The sequence below is a fragment of the Perna viridis genome, chromosome 2, assembly GCF_037379345.1.
Source record: "Perna viridis isolate PV_CMFRI_1.1 ecotype Kerala chromosome 2, ASM3737934v1, whole genome shotgun sequence".
Classification (NCBI taxonomy): Eukaryota; Metazoa; Mollusca; class Bivalvia; order Mytilida; family Mytilidae; genus Perna; species Perna viridis.
The window spans coordinates 44419695-44440730 of NC_142446.1; the positions used below are offsets into that span (position 1 = coordinate 44419695).

At 32.7% G+C, this 21036-nt stretch overlaps 1 protein-coding gene across 11 annotated transcripts in view; it reads right to left on the minus strand.

Moving 5' to 3' along the window:
* Positions 1–3046: 3046 nt before the first annotated feature.
* LOC148625265 (uncharacterized) overlaps positions 3047–21036 on the minus strand; it is a 57976-nt gene continuing 39986 nt past the window's right edge. For all 11 annotated transcript variants that reach the window (XM_088568720.1, XM_088568721.1, XM_088568719.1 and 8 more), the window contains 6 exons: positions 19149–19244; positions 12951–13031; positions 7366–7491; positions 6690–6758; positions 3689–3720; positions 3047–3211 (listed from right to left, as the gene is read on the minus strand). In XM_088568720.1, coding sequence (XP_088424846.1) covers positions 3176–3211; positions 3689–3720; positions 6690–6758; positions 7366–7491; positions 12951–13031; positions 19149–19244 — 440 coding nt within the window. In that variant the 3' untranslated portion in view covers positions 3047–3175. The remainder of the gene's footprint in view (positions 3212–3688; positions 3721–6689; positions 6759–7365; positions 7492–12950; positions 13032–19148; positions 19245–21036) is intronic.

Consider the following 21036-nt stretch of genomic DNA (forward strand, 5'->3'; position numbering starts at 1 on the left):
ATCTCACAAGGGAGGGCTAAACATGATTCATTTACCTTCTTTTAATCATTTTCTAAAATTATCTTGGATTAAGCGTTATTTGTCAAATTCTGACGGAAATTGACAATAATTATTACTATTAGAGCTGAGAAATTTGGTAGTGACAGTCTTTAATTTTTAGAAAGATAAACTGGTTGAAGTGTCATATTGTGTAACAAATCCTTTTTTTGGAAAGACATACTATACAGTTTGTATTTGGCAAAGCCTATACATGTAGTTAAATCTTGTATAAAAGAAATTAGTCATTAGACATATGGACCAGTGAATGTACCAGTGAATGACTTCTTTATTTATGCTAATTGGAAAACATACAGTTTTTGAAAGATATTGTAAACTGTTATGGTAAGACATTTCTCACGTATCAGCAAATGAAACAAACAGAAAACAAACACAAACATTTTCTTATTGTAATACAGACTATCGTCAAATATTCCAAAATTTATCTAAAACTATGTTAAGGAACATTTGTCAAGAGGTAAATTTAAATATTTTTGTACCATTTGGGAGGAAATCTCGAGGAAAATTACTGAAATGGGAAAATATTCTTGAAACTTATTTTGTAATTATGGAAAAATGATTTTGTTAAGATATTTATCTAAAAACTTTCAGTACAAGTTTTTACTTAGGATATTGCCAACAAATTCCTTTCTATACAAGATAAAACTTTAAGCCACTAATTTATGTTCTTTATGTGGCATGGAAGAAAAAAACTTTAGAACATCTTTTTTTATGATTGCCACATCAGATATAACATTTGGCTGTATACTCAATAAAATACAAAAAATTATAATACAGATTTTACCTTCAGCAAAAAGATTCTTTTAGGATTTACTGAGAAAAGGTTGTTTATTAATCTTATTTTTATAATAGCCGAACATTTCTTATACAGATGCAAATTGAAACGCACTATTCCAACATTAATTGGGTTGAAATCAAGGATGAAACAGTACCAATCCTATGAACTATTTTTTGCAAATAAACAAAATACTACCAGAACTTATGATAAATTTTGGGCCCCTTCACAAAACACATTTCTAAATTTTGTTGTATCCTTTTTGTTTCTTTTATATTTAATCATAAACTCAGTGAATATTTGAGAAGTACATATATATATATATGCATGGAAGGGGCATGAAAGTGTGCGTGCGTGCGTGTGTGAATGTGTCTGAAGGTATGTGGCTAAATGATTTTTAGAGACATATTATTGGTTATAAAAGTGATATAATGTATAAATGATATATGGACTATATTGTGTAGTGTTCAGAAATAGTGGAGAAGTTCCAGTGATAGACCGACGACATACGGTATTTTGATAAATCAAGAACCCAAAAACCATGTTGACAACAAAGACAATAACATAACAAGGGGTTCTAGAGAGCCTGAATTGCGGTCCAGGTGAACTAAAACTTGTTTGAGGTAGATCATACCTACTACATAGTGTACATGTGTTTGTTTCAGGTATCTTGCAAATTCATGTAGAAATATTTATTTTCTATGAGCAAAAGTGTAATAAAATATTTTGCAGTTACTCGTAAGAAAGTTGTGACATAAACTTGCACCTACTAAAATTACAAGCATTTAAACCGTTCTGGAAAGGTCTGCTTCAAGGTATATTCATGTGTTACTTAGTACCTCATTAACTCAAAAACAGTAAATGATAGGGTTAATTTGGTAAGCATATTTCTTAAAGCTCTTGTATTTAGGCTTGGATTTTCTTATGAAATCCGAAAAAAATTTTCAAAATTGCACCACAAATTAAAGTCACTTTTTTTTGGCTTTGTCTCCTTTCTCCTTTGGCCCCTTTAAACTAAAAAACTGTAAGAGATATCCTAAATCTGATTGAAAAAGGCAGACAGGGATTTTTCAAAAGTGCACCAAAAATAAACAAGAGGCTTCCAGGAGCCTGAACTCCTCACTTGGTTTTTTTGCCATAAAAGGACAATAACTCAAACAATTTTGACTCAAGAAGACTTTGGTAGGACTTATCATAAGGATCATTTCATCAATTGAAAGTTTCTTTTGATCTATTATAGTTTTCAAGATATTGGCTGAATACTGCTAAAAACATCATTTTTCGTCATTCAAGGGCAATTACTCTAACAAGGAGTCATCTGACAACTTTGAACCTTGCACACTTTGGTAGGCCTTACCATAAGGATCATTTCAGCAATTGAAAGTTTCTATCTATCTATCATATATAGTTTTCAAGATATTGGCTGAAAACTGTAAAAAAAAAAAAAAACAAAACAAAACAAAAAAACAAAAAAAAGAGAAACATCATTTTTCACTTTTCAAGGGTGATAACTTTAATAAGAAGTTGTCTGACAACTTTGATCCCTGCAGACTTTTGTTGGCCTTATAATAGGGATCATTTTAGCAATTAAAAGAATTTAACTTAACCTAACGATTTTGAAGAGATATGAGAAAAACTACTGACTGACTCCTTGGTTCTATTTTTCAGTGACAGCAGCCTGTTTTTCACAGATCAAAAATCCCCCTACAAGATCTATGTTCTAAGGAAATCAAGATCCTATGACCCTGCACACCATCATTATGCGTAGAAACATCATGCAAAAAAAACAGTTTACATGTAGTTCAAAAACTGTACGAGGAGATAGCCGGACAAGCCATGATCTACATATTTCTGAGTAAAATGACCAAGTGTACCTATCACCAATTTCCGTGATATTTCACGAAAATCAAAATCCTTTGGCCCTGCACAACTTCATCATGTGTAGAAACATCTTGTAAAATATTTTAGATGTAGTTCAAAAACTGTACGAAGAGATAGCCGGACAAGCCATGATCTACATATTTCTGAGTAATATGACTAAGTGTAACTATCACCAATTTCCGAAATATTTCACGAAAATCAAAATCCTGTGGCCCTGCACACCTTCAAAAGTTATATGTTCCAATAGGTATTAAGGTAAACATCCATAATTTTTTTGTCAAATAGATTATGTGATTAACAGGAAACCAATGTAATATTAAAAAAAGAATAAGACACTTTTGATAAGATACATTCACAACCAAGATGGCAACCACTATAACAATATATAAGAACAACAACTCAATCACAACTCAAGACTCCAAGACTCTATTCTTAGCAGCATTTCCACCATTCAATTACTGGTCAGTTAGGTAGTTCAACATTCTCTTCAATTATTTCCTGTAAAAAAAGAGTTACATATAACATAAAGACATGCTTAGATTTTGAAATTGTTAACCAACTTTGCCTTATTTCTTTCAAATCTATTTTAAAATTTTAGCAAGTATATGAAAATTACAAACCACTACATACACAATTAATATAGTTTTTGTAAAATGATATACCCTGAACATTCTACACCAGTCGGCTTGGGTATAGTATTTATACATGCATTTAACCAAATCTCTACAATACCCAGCTTAGGGAGAAGAATATGCTCAGTAAAGACTCATATTCTATTCCTGTCCCTAAGCCTCATAAAAAAGGCAGACTGACCTTCATGGCTAAGCTTTTGAAATCAAGATCTTAAAGGAAAATCCCTTTGAATGAGTACAATTTTAATGCAAATCCTTGGTTTTGTTTCTTAAGTTTGAAAGTGATCTGAATAGAGTGTGTCTTGTAACTTGTATCATATAGAATATCTAATATATAACTTACTTTTGCCATGGTGGTAGTCAGACCAAAAACCACTAAAAAGAAAAAATAATTCTCCAAGTTGAGCATACATCATGTGCAAATGTGCTTTATAAGCAGAAAGTTGATCTATGTATAAGTGGAAAGAAGTCAATCCATTTCATTAAGTCATTCATACAAGTTTCCTATCTAAAACTAAATATAAGTTGGCAAATTTTTATGCTAATTAGATAACCAACTAGATTATAAATACTATTACATTGTAGCAAGCTCACAGAGAGAATATCCATGCTTCAATTGTTAAATGTAAAACTCTTAACATGGATAATCTCCATTTGGAGTCCACCCATGTTAACAATACTCCTTCATGTCCATCAGCCTACGATTTCAAACCTTTCTATAATATTCCACCAAAATACATGAAGCAATTTAAGAGGAGTTACCCTTACAAGAAATGTGGACAAACTGTGTTAATCCTATATACCCCCAAACTTGGTGTTGTAAGGGGTACGAATACAGACATTCAGGTTCATAAGTAGTTCGTTAAAAAATGTACCAAATGACACAACAAATGACGATTTATTTAATCCTTGACAATTAGGGCAACTTTGAAACCTTATTTTCTTATACACTTTCAGAGCTAAAGTAGGGTACATTTGAGAAACAAGAAAAAAAACCTATGTCCAATAAAACAATAAATTGGAAGTGATGCCTAATTTAAACAAGTAACTTGGTAAAACTTTTCATAACTAGAAATACTGTGAGAATTGGAAGTGATGCCTAATTTAAACAAGTAACTTGGTAAAACTTGTCATAACTAGAAATACTGTGAGCAAGCTCACAAAGGCAATACCACCCCTGTTCCATATGGACTCATATGTAAAACCTTTAATTTGGATTGATCTACCTTTGGAGTCAACCATCAGTAATTAAATTCCTTTATGCCATCTACATTTGATGCCCAACTTTCTTATAAAATAACATCAAAATTCTTTGAGCTGTTTAGAAGTTGTCTAAACATGTGATACCATTAATATGGGTTATATCCTTTGGAGTCCTCTGACAGTAATTATGTTCCTTAATGCACATATACATATAGTGCCAAACCTTTTTATCAAATTACTTAAAAATCCCTTGAGTGGTGAATGTTCAGTTGCGCTTAAAAGATTTAACAAGTAAAACCCTTGATTTTGATCATCTCCCTTCGGAGTCATCCAACAGTAATTATATTCCTTCATGCACCTCTACATGTGAAACCGAACCTTCCTATCAAATTTCAGCAAAATCTCTTGCAGATTGAGGAAGAGTTGTACTTTCGAGGTTAAAACAGGTAAAACCCATAATTTGGGTCATCTCCCTTAGAAGTCCTCCGACACATATTATGTTCCTTCATGCACATCTATATCTCATACCCAACAGTCCTTAACAATTTCATCAAAATCCCTTGAGTGGTTTAGGAGTAGTTGCGTTTACTAGGTTTTAACATGTGAATAGTTTAATTTAGATTATCTCCCTTTGGAGTCTACTGACAGTATTTATATTCCTTCATGCATATCTACATGTAATACTCAACCTTCCTATCAAATATCATCAAAACTGCTTGAGTGGTTTAGAAGGAGTTGTGCTTACAAGGAATGTGGAGAGACAGACAAACAGATGGGATGATTTCTTTATACTCCAAAAACTTTGTTTGCAGGGAGTATATTTTTTTAAGCCAAATACAAAGTTTGAAGAAATCACATGAACTATGTAAGGTGACAACAGCATACACAGATTGTACATTTTAATTAAGACAGGCATGTAGTGAACATTAAGTGTGCAACCAAGGTGTTAATCTCAGATACAGTGACACTCATAAGTTAAAAAGTTTTAGCTGATAAAAAAACTATTTACTAGCAATATGTATTTAACTTTTTAATTTTCTTTGCTGTATATGAAAATATTTCACCCCCAAAAACAATCCTAGCCTTCCCTTGGTGTGTGGCACTTTGTAATACAATTTCAAAGTGATCCTTTCACTTAAAGTCCATTTATTATCTGGACATCAGGAAAATGTTTGTTTCTGGCCCTTTATTTCAAAAATGTTTAAGCCTCAAAAATCAATACCAGTCTGACCATTTACATATAGAATATAATGGAACAACATCATAGACATTCTTATGCTATTGCTGGAGTCATATAATTAAATTCTATGAAATGGTTGTTTCTGACCCCTTTTTGACCCAAAAATCAATACCAACCTTCCTCTTGTGGTTTGAAACCTTGTTTTAAAACTGTATAAAGATCAACAGACCAAGTTATCCAACAAAAAAAAGTGTCTATAGATGACAACAAGAACAGTGCCATACCATTATACAACTGCAATTTTTTTGTGGTAACATAAAGACTAAGAGCAGTGCTCAAAAACTTGATAATCTGATTCTCCCATTTGATAAAATGCACATTTTGACCTCCATATGGATATGGATCAAAATCTATGGAGGTGCACAATGGCAATATGTAATAAAAGACTGTGAATGATTCATTGAATTCCATTATTAAGTGATGTAGGAGGAGAAATGGATGAGATGGGTTCCCATTCTAAGGGAAGGAATGAATGAAGTAAGGACATATGGATTGACACCCCTATTACAACATACTCCCCACTTGCAAAGTGTTCAGTTTATTAAAAAGAAAAAAAGAAGAATTATAGTATTATTAAGCAAGTTGAAAATTTGTGACATTCTTCACCTGCCATGTTGGAAGTTCTAGTGACCAACCATCTTTGATGTCAACAGTTTTTACATGAGAACAACGTAAGAATGTTACAATTTTGCTTTGAACCAATCAGGTATGACAGACGATGCAACATAATCATACAACAACCAACTGCAACAGTGAATTTTGTATAACATGAATACATATCACATCATCCATGGTGTGATATCAGAAATATCTAGCCATCCAAAAAGTAGATTTAATGACCAAATTAAGAGAATTATATTAATCCCACAAAAGTTATTTCCTTTAGTACACTTGAACATACCATCAAGGTCCATATCACTGACAGTTCCTGCATTTCTCTCTTTTTCTCTATAATTGTTGGTCTTGCTGTCTGTAAAACAGAAGCAAACAGTCAACTGTTGACCAATAAACAACTGAAAAGACTGAATACAAATTACTTAAAGTTCTTATCATGTTAGTCTTACAACTTGTGTGTACTGCTAATCTTGACTTGAAAAAATTATCAAAGATATCCTAAAGATCAATGAACCCTATTAACTCAATTTCATTAGTTATAATTCAGTTTAAATACTGATTACTACAAGCATCTCATGGCTTGACGGTTACACATGAGACTGGCGATACTTGATCTATTTCATATCCTACATCAATTTGTTATAATTTTATTCTTTATTTGTACTAGGTGCAATTGCATGACCGGTCTTTGTTCAATACAACATATACTAATCCTGTTGTTTAATTTTCTATGAGGCTTCTACTCTTCTATACTAAGTATGTCCATTTTTGTTTCTCTGTACTGATGCATGAAGGCATGAAAAGTTAGCCTTTCCAAAAACGATTTTCTATCCCAAAAGGCAACATTTGGTCAATGAACATAAGGTATGACCTGTAGAAGTTTAATTGTTCCTTACTTGGTTTTTGATAGATGCCTGCCTCATTAGCAATCACACCAGATCTACCATTTAAATATAACATACCTGATGGAGGCTGATGCCCAACCTGAGAGCTACTCAATGGACAACTTTGAAGATTTTCTACATTCATCAAAGCTTCTGACTGACAATGATCATCCTTTTTATCTGGCTTCGGTGTACACATTTCAACTGTGAATACAAAAACATATTGTATGTATATACTAAGTCATAAAATTTTAACAAGATATTGCGCACCGTGTCATGCTAAGAATAATCCCACTCAACTATTTCTGCCACACCTGGAATAGTGAGACACCATACAAGTCATCATGCAAAAGCAATATGTCAAATACTGAAGTATTCCCTCCAACAGAATCTGAGAAATCGGTCATTTCGTTAAGGATACCCTATAAACCTACATAAAGATTGTGTTAAAATTTCAAGCCTCTGTGATGAGTGGTTGCTGAGAAAAATGCAATGAAAATTTCAACTGTCAAAATATGTCAAAATTAAACAAATTTCATCGTAAACAGGAAGTTGTTGCTGATTTTTTTCCAAAAATGAATCCTAACATATGGCAAACCTGCAAAAAGAATGTTTTGAAATATCAAGCCTCTGTGATGAGTAGTTGCTGAAAAAAATGCAATGAAAATTTCAACTGTCAAAATATGTCAAAATTAAACAAATTTCATCGTTAACAGGAAGTTGTTGCTGATTTTTTTCCAAAAATGAATCCTAACATATGGCAAACCTGCAAAAAGAATGTTTTGAAATATCAAGCCCCTGTGATGAGTAGTTGCTGAAAAAAAATGCAATGAAAATTTCAACTGTCAAAATATGTCAAAAATAAACAAAGTCCTTGGTAAACAGGAAGGTGTTGTTGAATTTTTCCACCATATGCCATACCTACAGGAAGAATGTGATAAAATTTCTCAACCTGCTAAGATGAGTAGTTGCTGAGAAGACTGTGAAGGTAAAAAGTGTTTCGGAAACATGGCTGAGGTTAACACAGTATACTTCACCTATCCTTCAGAGCAGGGATATAAAAATTACTCAGCCATACGGTAAACATGAAGTAGATGACTGACAAACCTGAAAAGGGGACACACTGTACACTGTACATGATGCAAAAGTAATACACCAAATATCAATGCATTCTCTTAAAAAAGCTGTTACACAGCAGTGCAATAGACAAATTGAAAGAATGACGGACAAGGTGATTACAATATCATATTTAAATTTCAATGTTGTAGAAAAAAGATGTTGCACACTAGATCATCATTGTGAGAAAGCATTATGCCAAACATCTAGCATTCCCTCAGGTAGAAGGTAGCTTAACATGGTACATGTCATCATGAAATATCAATATATCAAATATCTAAGCATTCCCTCCAGTAGAAGCTAAGAAATCTGTAACCAAAATTTCCATTATACAGCACCTAAATAATTAATAGTCGTTTGGATTCCTCTTCTCTTACGTCATTATCAACTTCACGGACTGTTAAAAAAGCAAGATATATGTACATTTCATTTCTACTTGTAAATTTTATGAAAGAAACAGAATTTTAAATTGGGCTGTCACACATTTTTTAATTTATAAAAAAAAAGCTATTATACTATTGGATTTATCATGGCTACTTCAGTAAAAAATTCCCTTAAGATACTTTACTGTACAATTGAGTTTTTTTTTTAATTTTTTATCCATATTAAAATTTGATGCACAGGTCATCTAATTATCTAATGAACATTTTATTAAACCACACTTATAAAAGAACAGCATTCCAATGTTCCCCACGAAAAAAAAAGTTTGGAAAACTTTAAAATCACTGAAGTCCAATGGCTGTAACTTATGTAAAAATCAGTCATTGACTCAATCATAACCAAAGTCAAACTTAATCTGTAACTTCTCAAAGTAAGACTACGTACAAAAGATAACAAGAGGCTCCAAGGAGCCTGAATCGCTCACCTTTTTGAATTTTGCCTTTCAAAGGCAATAAATTTAACAAGAAGTTGTCCAACAATTACGACTCAAGAATTCTTTGGTAGGACTTATCATAAGATCTTCTCAACAATTGAAAGTTTCTTATAATCTATCATAGTTTTCAAGATATAGACTGAAAACTGTTGAAAAAAAGGAGTCGTCTGACAACTTTTATCCCTGAAGACTTTTGTAGTCCTAATAATATGGATCACTTCAGCTATTGAAAGAATTTTGTTAAACCTAACAGTTTTAGAGATATATGTGAAAAACTACTCTGACCCCTATGTTCTATTTTTAGTAACAGCTGCCATGTTTTTTGACGGATCAAAAATTCCCACATGAGTTCTATGCAGGATACCCTAAGGAACATTGATACCAAGGTTTCATTTGATCAAGTATTTTAAGAGGAGAAGATTTTTGAAAGAAATAACATTAAAAATAGCAAAAAAACGTTAAAAAAGGGCAATAACTCCTATATGGCTAAACAGATTAAAACCAAAATTTGACTACAGATAGATCTTATCATGCTGAACAATTTTTTTCTGTCAGAATTTAGATAAACTTAACAATTTACGAGATATATGTGAAAAACTACTGTCTGACCGCTATGTTCTATTTATCATAACGACGGTCATGTTTTTCGACGAATCAAAAATCCCCACATCAGTTCTATCCAGAATACCCCAAGGAACATTCATACCAAGTTTGGTTTCAATTAGTCAAGTAGTGTCAGAGGAGAAGATTTTTGAAAGAAATAACATTAACAAGAGGCTCCCAGGAGCTGAATCACTCACCTGGTTAAATTTTTGTCTTTTATGGGCAATAACTCTAACAAGGAGTTGTCAGATAATTTTGACTCCATTTGATTCATTGGACACATTTGTAAGCCTTATAATAAGGATCATTTCAGCAATTGAAAGCTATTGGCTACACCTAACAGATTTAGAAATGTATGCAAAAATCTACTGTCTGACCCCTATGTTCTATTTTTAGAAATGGCAGCCATGTTTTTTCAGCAATCAAAAATCGGTCATTTCGTTAAGGATACCCTATAAAACAAAAATGCCAACTTGCATTGAATTTTGTAGAATAGTTTCTGAGGAGCAGATTTTTTAAAGTAAATTTGACCACCGATAGATCTCGTCATGCTGAATAATTTTACCCCAAGTCAGATTTGGTTAAACCTAATCGTTTTGGAGATATATGCAAAAATCTGCTGTCTGACTCCTATGTTCTATTTTTAGTAACAGCGACCATGCTTTGTAACAGATCAAAATTTCAAAAGTCATTTTGTTACGGATAACCTTTGAAACAAAAATATTAACTTTCATTAAATTCTGTAAAGTAGTTTCTGAGGAGAAAATTTTTTAACATAATAACAGCAAAAAATGTCCAAAAAGGGCAATAACTCCAACATGGGTCAACAGATTTTCACCAAATTTTGACCATAGATAGATCTCATCATGCTGAACACTTCTACCAGTGTCAGAATTTGGCTAAACCCAACGGGTTTGGAGATAAATGCGAAAAAGTACTGTCTGACCCCCACATTCTATTTTTAGTAATGACTGCCATGTTTTCCAACAGATCAAAAAACCCCACATCAGTTCTATGCAGGATATCCCAAGAATATTCATACCAAGTTTGGTTCAAATTGGTCAAGTAGTTTCAGAGGAGAAGAGTTTTTGAAAAATTGATAACGACGGCGACAGATGACAACGACGACAACAGATGCCAAGTGATGGCAATAGCTCACATGGCCTCAGGCCAGGTGAGCTAAAAACTACTGTCTGATCCCTATGTTCTATTTTTAGTAATGGTGGCTATGTTTTTCAACTGATCAAAACTCCCTACATCAGTTCTATGCATGATACCCCAAGGAATATTCACAAAAAGTTTGGTTCCAATTGGTCAAGTAGTGTCAGAGGAGAAGAGTTTTGAAACGACAACTTACGCCAGTAGATGGCAAAAAAGATCCATTCACCATTACTCAAGTCATTTTCTGGACAGCAAAGCACTTGTTTCTGGTTCCCTTATGACCACTAATTTCTAACTGGTTAAAATCAAAACCCTCAAAATTAACCCAAGCCTACTTCTGATGGTACAGTATTTATTGTCTGGACCCCAGGAAAATGGTTGTTTCTGGTCATTTTTGGCACCTCATTCCTAAACCATTCTTAAATGTCAATGTAAAAATCTTAAACCTTGAAGAAACATTACTGGTCATATGGAATATCTCACATTATCATGACAGAAGATTTCTTCCAAATCCCTGCACACAGATTTAATTTCTTAATGAAATTTGTTGTAGGATATCTAATTTTTGAAAATGAAATATTGGCAATCTGGTTACATTTTCTTTTACAAGTCTTGACCCTTAAAATCAATACCATTCTGACCTCTGATAGAATATAAAGCAAATATCATAGACATTTACATATATGCTTTGACTGGAGTTCTGTAGTAAATTCTAATTCCAAGACTGTTTGAGTCATAACCTTCAAGTATCAATATCAACCTTCCTTTTGTGGTTGGGACTATCTTTTAAAGCTTAATGATTATCAACCACTGTTCTAATTCTTGAAATATCTTTCCAACTAAAAAAACATATCATGACTCTCCTGGGATGATGGAGAATTTGACTGGTAAGTGTGTTAAATGGAACGCGCTTTACACATTTTATGCTTCTTGATACATTACAGCAAGAACTAAATAACTTTCAAGGCCAAAAAGAAGTCCCTTCAATCTTCAGTTGATAGATTGAAGTTGAAGACTAGATTTCAATTCTATTTGCAGAAACAATAGAATATTATTGAGCTGAATAATTTCAAGAAACATATTTACTGATTATAAAAGAATATTGAATAATATAAAAGGAATTACATTTTTGTGTAGTATTCTGAAATAGTAGGGAAGTTCCAGTGATATACCAGCAACATAAGGTATTTTGATCCTGAAGGACCAAAAACCCAAAATATCTTTTAAATTTCAGACAAAAAACAAAAAAAGTTGAAAACCGTAAAAGATCTATGAACTTTGATTGAAAATTTTTTACAAGGAATCCCAAAAAAAATTTCTAATTCAGATAGAGAATTTAAAAGTCCATTTTTTGGTGTGACCCCTTAGACCCCTTTTAACTCAAGAACTGTAAGAGATAATTGAAATCTGACTGCAAGAATGGATTTTCATAGAGAATCCAACAGAAATTTATTTTTATCACTAACCTTGTTAAATTTTTGATTTTCAAAGGCAATACTTCTGACAAGGACTTGTCTGACAATTTTGACTAAATGAAGACTTTAGAAGGACTTATAATAATGATACCTGCAAACTGCAAAGCTGTCATTTTTCAACTTTCAAGGGCAATAACTCCAAAAATGAGTTGTCAGATAACTTCAAACCAACTGAAAACTATTGTAAGCCTTATTGTAAGGATCATTTCATCAATTGAAAGTTTATTCCTATGTATCATAGTTTTCAAGAAAATGGCTGAAAACTGCAAAAACTGTCATTTTTTTCACCTTCCAAGGGTAATAACTCTTACAAAGAGCTGTCGGACAACTTTGACTTATAGGTAATTAAATAGCTAAATGAATAATTGAACCCACAATAGGAAAGATTTTTCATGAAAAAAGCAGCAATTCGTCAATAAAAGACGATACCCTACCTGCTAAAGGCTGTTGTTCACTCTGAGAGCTACTCAATGAAACACTTTGGGGATTATTTTCTTCCTGCTTCTTTCTTTTATCTGAAATTTAAAACGTGTAGAATATAAATAGAGCACCAAGAAATGTCAATGTAAACATCTTAAACCTTGAAGAAACATTATTGGTCATAGGGAATATCTCGCATTATCATGACAGAAGCATTTCTTCCAAATCCCTGCACACAGGTTTATTTTCTTAATGAAATTTGTTGTAGGATATCTAATTTTTGAAAATGAAATACTGCCAATCTGGTTACATTTTGTTTTAAAAATTCTAATTAACCGGCTTGATAGGCAGGCAAGAAGTAGTCTTTCACCAGGATAATCAGCAGCTTGTTGAGTAAGATTCCATTTTTCTAATTATTGAAACATCTGTACAGAAAAATTGACACACCACTCTCCTGACATAATGTCACAATAAGTTACACGCTCAATGAAAATGAATATGGTGTCAATGTCATCAGTGGATTGATATTTGTGTTGTGATGTTTTGGTGGGAGAAAGTAAAAGTAAGAGAATGAAATAACCCCATTTACAGTGTGAATTTAAGAATTTTTTACACAGGAAACATTCAATAAGTCCCAGTTATCTTAATAATAAAAATGAAATCTCTAATACTTGAAAAAAAAAATTACAACGCGGACTAGAATTAAAAGCTTCATGGAGTGCAACATGATACAACCACAGTGGTTGAACTCTGAACAGTTCAAGGGGCAAGTGTGGACACAATATTAGTTTTTAACAGGCAAAACAAGAGGCTCCCAGGAGCCTGAATCACTCCCATATAAAGTTTGTCTTTCAAGGGAATAAATTTGACAAGGAGTTGTCAATTTTAACTCAAGAAGACTTGGTAGGACTTATCATAAGGATCATTTCCGAAATTTTCATTCATCTTCTATAATTTTCAAGATGTTAGCTGAAAACTGCTAAAAACATAATTTTTGCCTTTCAAGGGCAATAACTCTTACATCGACTTGTCTGACAATTTTTATCCCTGGAGACTTTTGTAGGCCTTATAATAAAAATCATTTTAGCGAATGAAAGTTTCATTCGATCTATCATAGTTTTCAAGATGTTAGCTGAATACTGCTAAAAATGTAATTTTTTGCCTCTCAAAAGCAATAACTCTTACATGGAGTTGTCTGACAACTTTGATCCCAGAAAGACCTTTGTAGGCTTTGTAATAAGGATCATTTCAGCAATTGAAAGATATTGGCTAAACCTAACAGTTTTGGAAATATATGCAAAAAATTACTCTCTGACCCATATGTTCAATTTTTACTAACAACGGCCATGTTTTTTTAACAGATCAAAAATCCAAATGGTCATTTTGTTTAGGATACCCTAAAAAACAAAAATACCAACTTTCATTGAATTCTGTACATATGTCTCTGAGGAGAAGATTTTTGAAAATAATAACATCAAAAACAGCAAAAAAATGTACAACAATAACTGCAACATGGGTCAGGTCTCACTAACCACTTCCGGGTCAAATGGCCAAATGTTGATTTTCAGTATTTTTTATCCAAGTAAATTTTGTGAAGAATTTCTATGGACATTGTACCATTAGAGTATTGATTTTGAAAGCCTTATTTTCCAAGCTTTGCAATGGTATGCTACTTTAAGGTGTCATTTGTCCTGGGAATTCACAGTGAAACATTGAAAATTACTTGTTTAACATGTAAAGTAATGGAAACATTAGAAGTGGTTAATGAGACTTCAACAGATTTTCACCAAAATTTGAAAACAGATAGATCTCATCATGCTGAATATTTTTACTCTGTCAGAATTTACTTAAACCTAATGGTTTTGGAGATATATACAAAAATCTGCTGTCTGACCCCTATGTTCTATTTCTAGTAACAACGGCCATGTTTTTTTTTAACAGATCAAAAATCAAACAGTCAATTTGTGCAGGATACCAACTTACATTGAATTCTGTTGAGTAGTTTCTGAGGAGAAGATTTTTAAAGTAATAACATCAAAAACAGCAAAAATGTCCAAAAAGGGCAATAACTCCAACATGGGTCAACAAATTTTCAACAAAATATAACCACAGATAGATCTTATCATGCAGAATACTTTTACCCTGTTAAAATTTACTTTAAAACCTAATGGTTTTGGAGATATATGCAAAAATCTGCTGTCTAACCTTGATGTTCTATCTTTAGTAAGGGTGGCCATGTTTTTCAACAGATAAAAAATCCAAACAGTCATTTTGTGCAGGATGCTTTAAGAAATAATCATCTTCACTTTCATCCAATTCCATTCAGTAGTTTCAGAGATGTTTTTAGAAAATGGTAACAATGACAGAAAGTGATGGCAATTATACATCATTTTTCACCTTTCAAGGGCAATAACTCTTACTTACAAGGAGTTGCCTGACAACTTTGACCCTTGGAAACTTTTGAAGGCCTTATAATAAGGATCATTTCAGCAACTGAAAGAGTTTGGCTAAACCTAACAGTTTTGGAGATACATTTGTGAAAAACTACTGTCTGACCCCTTATGTTCTATTTTCAATAACAGTGGCCATGTTTTTCCACAGATAAAAAATCCCCACATCAGTTCTATGCAGTTCACCCTTAGGAACATTCATACTAAGTTTGGTTCTAATTGTTCTAATTGGTCAAGTAGTTTCAGAGGAAAAGAGCTTGAAAAATTGTTTATACTACAGTTGACTTCAACAACACATGGCCTTTGGCAAGTGAGCTTAAAAGTTTATCTGAGCAAAGTTGTCCATGTTATTTTTGCTTTTTATTTCATGTTTAGACCAGGGATTAATATGTCAAGTGTCATAGATGGCTCTTTTTGTTATTATTGTTCAATTGCTGAATTAGAGTGACAAATGCTTTTGCACTTTTATTTAATTATCATCTCACAATCTTATAATTAGGGTTTTGGCATACTTCCAACAAAAATTTTAATGAAGTCATACATGCCAGCCTTGAAAAATTGTCAGTTATGGATTATAAATAGACCCAAGAAAATAAAAGAACTTCTCATAGTAAAACTACATACAAAAGATAAAATGAATTGGTAAAGCATTACAAAAAAAATGCAGAAAACTTATAATTCACTGAAATGTTTTAAGTCCAAGGACCATAACTTCTGTAAAAATCATTCAACCATAACCAAAGTCAATCTTAATCTGCAACTCTTCATAATAAGGCTACATACCAAAAAACAAACTTATTTGGTTGGAGCATTTCAAAACAAGGGGCTCCAAGGAGCTGAATCGCTCACCTTGTTAATTTTTTGCACTTCAAGGGCAATAACTCTAACAAGGAGTTTAAAGCTTTATAATGATGATCATTTCTGCAATGGAAAACTATTGGCTAAACATAACAGATTTGGAGATGTATGCAAAAATCTGCTGTCTGACTCCTATGTTCTATTTTTAGGAACAGCAGTCAAGTTTTTCAACAGATCAAAAATCCAAACAGTCATTTTGTTAATGATATCCTATAAAACAAAAATGCCAAATTTCATTTAATTCTGTAGAGTAGTTGCTGAGGAGAAGATTTTTTTAAAATAATAACATTAAAAACAGCAAAAAACATCCAAAAAGGGCAATAACTCCAACATGGGTCAACAGATTTTCACCAAATTTTGACCACAGACAGATCTCACCATGCTGAATACTTTTACCCTGTCAAAATTTGGTTAAACCTAACTGTTTTGGAGATATATGCAAAAATCTGCTGTCTGACCCTTATGTTCTATTTTTAGTAATGACGGCCATGTTTTTTAACAGATTAAAAATCCAAACAGTCATTTTGTGCAGGAACAACCATCTTAAGTTTCATCAAAATCCATTCAGTAGTTTCAGAGAAGTATGAAGAAATTGTTAACGACGACGGACGCCAAGTGATGGCAATAGCTACGGCAAGGTGAGCTAATAAGAGGGCGGAAAACCAGATGGATGGCCGGCATTACCACGTCCCCTTGTAACGTGTCGCAGAGGACAAAAAATCAACTTCAGCAAGAAACAGTAAGATGGAAACCAAGAGAACAAGCCAAGAATCTTAAACTTTGGAACAACAGTACAGAAGAATACAGCAGAACTTACAGAGTCACTGGGTTCCAGTCACTCTGAATCATCCATAACCAGCTACCAGTAAATGTTGTTGATTCATCAGACTACCAAGGAACAGATTATAGTACACACCGAATCAGAACTTAGCCTTCTGGACTTTGATCAAAATTCATTCTAATTTGGATTGAGTTACCAGTAGTTTGGACATTGTTAAATTTGAAAATTTACATTACTGAATCAGAAACTGTGACAATCTTCTAAAAGTGAATTTTATATTTTGGTTACTTTTGGCTATTGTTATTACATTATTTGTAGTTACTTTGCAACATATTAGTAAAAGAGTTTGAACATACACATACCCAAAGTCCCTAGAGTCAAGCATACAGAGTCAATTCCCCTAACCACAAGTTCAACTGGCTCTTGGTGACAGATTCTTGGAGAACCCCAGCACCTTTATAGAAACTCACTAGACTCTTAATGGCATAGTAATCTACTCAAGAATCATATTCAGATATTTGTAAATAATAAGCTTTGCAGACGCTACCATGATACAGCCGCAGTGGTTGAACCCTGAACAGTTGGGGCAAGTTTGGATACAATATAAGTTTTTGACATACTTAAGCACTGGGACTTATAAATCATTATGGACACAACAACTGGTTTGAACATTATAATGCACAAAATTTGAAATTCAAAACAAAAAACTTTCAAAATCTGGCCGACAATTTTGACTCAAAAGGAGACTTTGGCAAGACTTATCACAAGGATCATTTCATCAATTGAAAGTTTCTTTCTATCTATTATAGTTAAGACTATTGGCTGAAAACTGCTAAAAGCATCATTTTTTGCCTTTCACAGGCAATAATTCTAAAAAAGAGTTGTCCATCAACTTTGATCCCTGCAGACTTTCATAGGCCTTATCATAAGGTTTTGGAAACTTCTGACTGACCCCTATGTTCTATTCTTTGTAACAGTGGCCATGTTTTTCCATTGATAAAAAAATCCCCACATCAGATTTATGTAGAATACCCTAAGGAACATTCACACTAAGTTCTTATTGGTTAAGTTAAGTCAGAGGAGAAGATTTTTGAAAGAAACAACATTAAAAAGTACAAAAAATGTTGAAAAAGGGCAATAACTCCAACATGGCTAAACAGATTAAAAGTTTGACCACAGATAGAACTCATCATGGTGAGCATTTTTACACAGTCAGATTTTGGCTTAACAAAACAAATTTGGAGATATATACAAAAAACTACTGTCTGACCCCTATATTATATTTTTAGTAACAGCAGCCATGTTTTTCGACAGATCAAAAATTGAGCTTAAACTTTGTGCAGGACAACCTAGAAACAATCATGTTAAGTTTCATCCAAATCCATTCAGTAGTTTTAGAGAAGAAAATATTTGAAAAATTGTTAACCACAACAACCATGACAAGTTTGTCAGACGCCCAGTATTGGCAATAGCTTTTGTGAATTGACACATTATGGTAAAATCTAAAACTACTCAAGTTATTGTCCGAACATCAATAAACTGCTTGTTTCTAGCCCCTTTATTTGGACCCTCATTCCTAAACAGTTCATGTCATAACCCCTATAAATCAACCAAAGCCTTCCTTTGGTAGTATGGTACATTGTTGTACAATGTCAAAGAGATCCAATTACTTGTAGTCAAGTCATTGTCCAAATATCAGGAAAATGCTATTCTTGACCCCTTGTTTGACCCCTTATTCCTAAATCCTTCTATTCACAACCCCCAAAATGGAACCCAGCTTTTTTTTGGTATGACACCTTGTGGTACAATAACTGAAAGATCCATTCACATTCCATCAAGTTATCATCTAGACATTATGAAAATACTTGTTTCTGGCCCTTTTTGGCCCCTAATTCCTTATTGACATGACATAAATATTGATGTACAATTTTGAATAAACCGTTTCTAAGCTACATCTGTATATCAGTTTTATATCAAGTCAGTGCACTATTACTGTCTATATACCCCAAAGTATGGGTAATAACTATGTCAGTTTTATAATTTAGAAAGGTGGGTTCAAAGCTATAATTGATATTTTTTCTCCCAAGCACACAACAACTTGGCAAAGAAATACACAAACTTACTGATGATACATAGCTTGATTATGAATTTCATAAATACTACTGTCAGCACTACTACTGGTACTGGTACTGCTACTGCTACTGCTATTTTCCATACCTCTGAAAATGAACAAGAACATTTTAAAAAGACTACAAATTAACAAAATTACAAAACTAGAAACAACAACGATTCAGAACTTGTTAATTATTGATTCTATTAATCTTTATGAGAGCTTAATAAAAAAAATAGTTTGTAATATCTGCATGGTCAAAATGTTTTCAGCACTATAAGGTAAAATGTATATATTGAAATTTTGAAATTTTTTTCTTCAAAATTCCTGAAATTACTCTTTCTGGTTTAATTCCAAGTTAACTTCATTAACAACAAGAGGCTCCCAGGAGCCTGAATCTCTCACCTTGTTGAATTTTGCCTTTCAAAGGCAATAAATTAAACAAGAAGTTGTCAAAAATTTTGACTCAAGAAGTCTTTGGTAGGACTATCATAAGATATTTTCAACAATTGAAAGTTTCTTTTAATCTATCATGGTTTTCAAGATATTGACTGAAAACTATTAAAAAAAAATTATTTTTCCCTTTCAAGGGCAATAACTCTTACAAGGAGTCTGAAGACTTTTGTAGTCCTAATAATATGAATCATTTCAGCTATTGAAAGAATTTGGATAAAACCTAACGGTTTTGGAGATATCTGTGAAAAACTACTGTCTGACCGCTATGTTCTATTTTTAGCAACGGCGGCCACGTTTTTTGACAAATCAAAAATCCCCACATCAGTTCTATGCAAGATACTCCATGAAACATTCATACCAAGTTTGGTTCTAATTAGTCAAGTAGTTTCAGAGGAGAAGAGTTTTGTATAATTGTTAACGACGACGACGGACGCCAAGTGATGGCAACAGCTCACATGACCTTTAGCCATGTGAGCTAAAATGAACTAAACTTTTTAAGTATGAACTTAATCTACTGACTCATAATTTTTTTACCTACAAAATTTCCCTATCAAAACATACCGAGTTAACCCAATATAGGGATGGTATTCTGAGATATAGAAATATTTACTTTGAATAAAAAATACTTGTTCAGGGAATAAGTTTCTTGCCTAAGCTTTCTCCAGTGTGCATGTAATTCAATTGGAGCAGAATTTATCTGTAATAAAATTCTTGGGAAGCACAACTTGCTACATCCATAGAAGTCAAATTCTAAACAGACAGGGGAAATATAGACATTCAATCTTGATACAGCTCTGATTTTTTATTAAGATTTAATATTTGACTGAGGGTAAAATATTATTTGGAACGTAAATGGTCAAAAAGCTTAAAATACATGAAATAAGACTATAAAAAACAAACAGAGTGATGGGCAATGTTATTTCCATAGATTCCACAATTTTGTTTCTGGACAGTATGATAAATAAAATTTAAAAGCCTTAATAAAAGAAACTAGAAACACTGTGAACAAAGCTCACTTGGTAATACCTACCACTCCCTTCCTGCAGAAACTATATGTACGACTTACAAACCTGTATGGTTCCACAAAAAATCTGATTTAGTCAAAATCTCACAAACATAACTAACTACAAAATGATTGCAATAACATGTATAGTTTTTAAGTAAAATTAATTTAAGTACATTAATTTAAGGCTGGAAAAAACAGGTACATCTATACATCTACCAACATAATTAAAATATTGGACAAACAAAAAGCCCTCCACATAAAGCGTTACTGAACCCAAAAAACAACCTTACCTTCCGTAACATCAAACTATCTGTTTAACTAGAGGCTCAAGAGAGCCTGAATTGCTCACCTGGTTAACCATTTGCTTATTTGAAAAACTTGAGGAATGAGACAGGCAAAGTTAAAATTCACTAAATTGTCAAATGCAAGAAATGCTTTT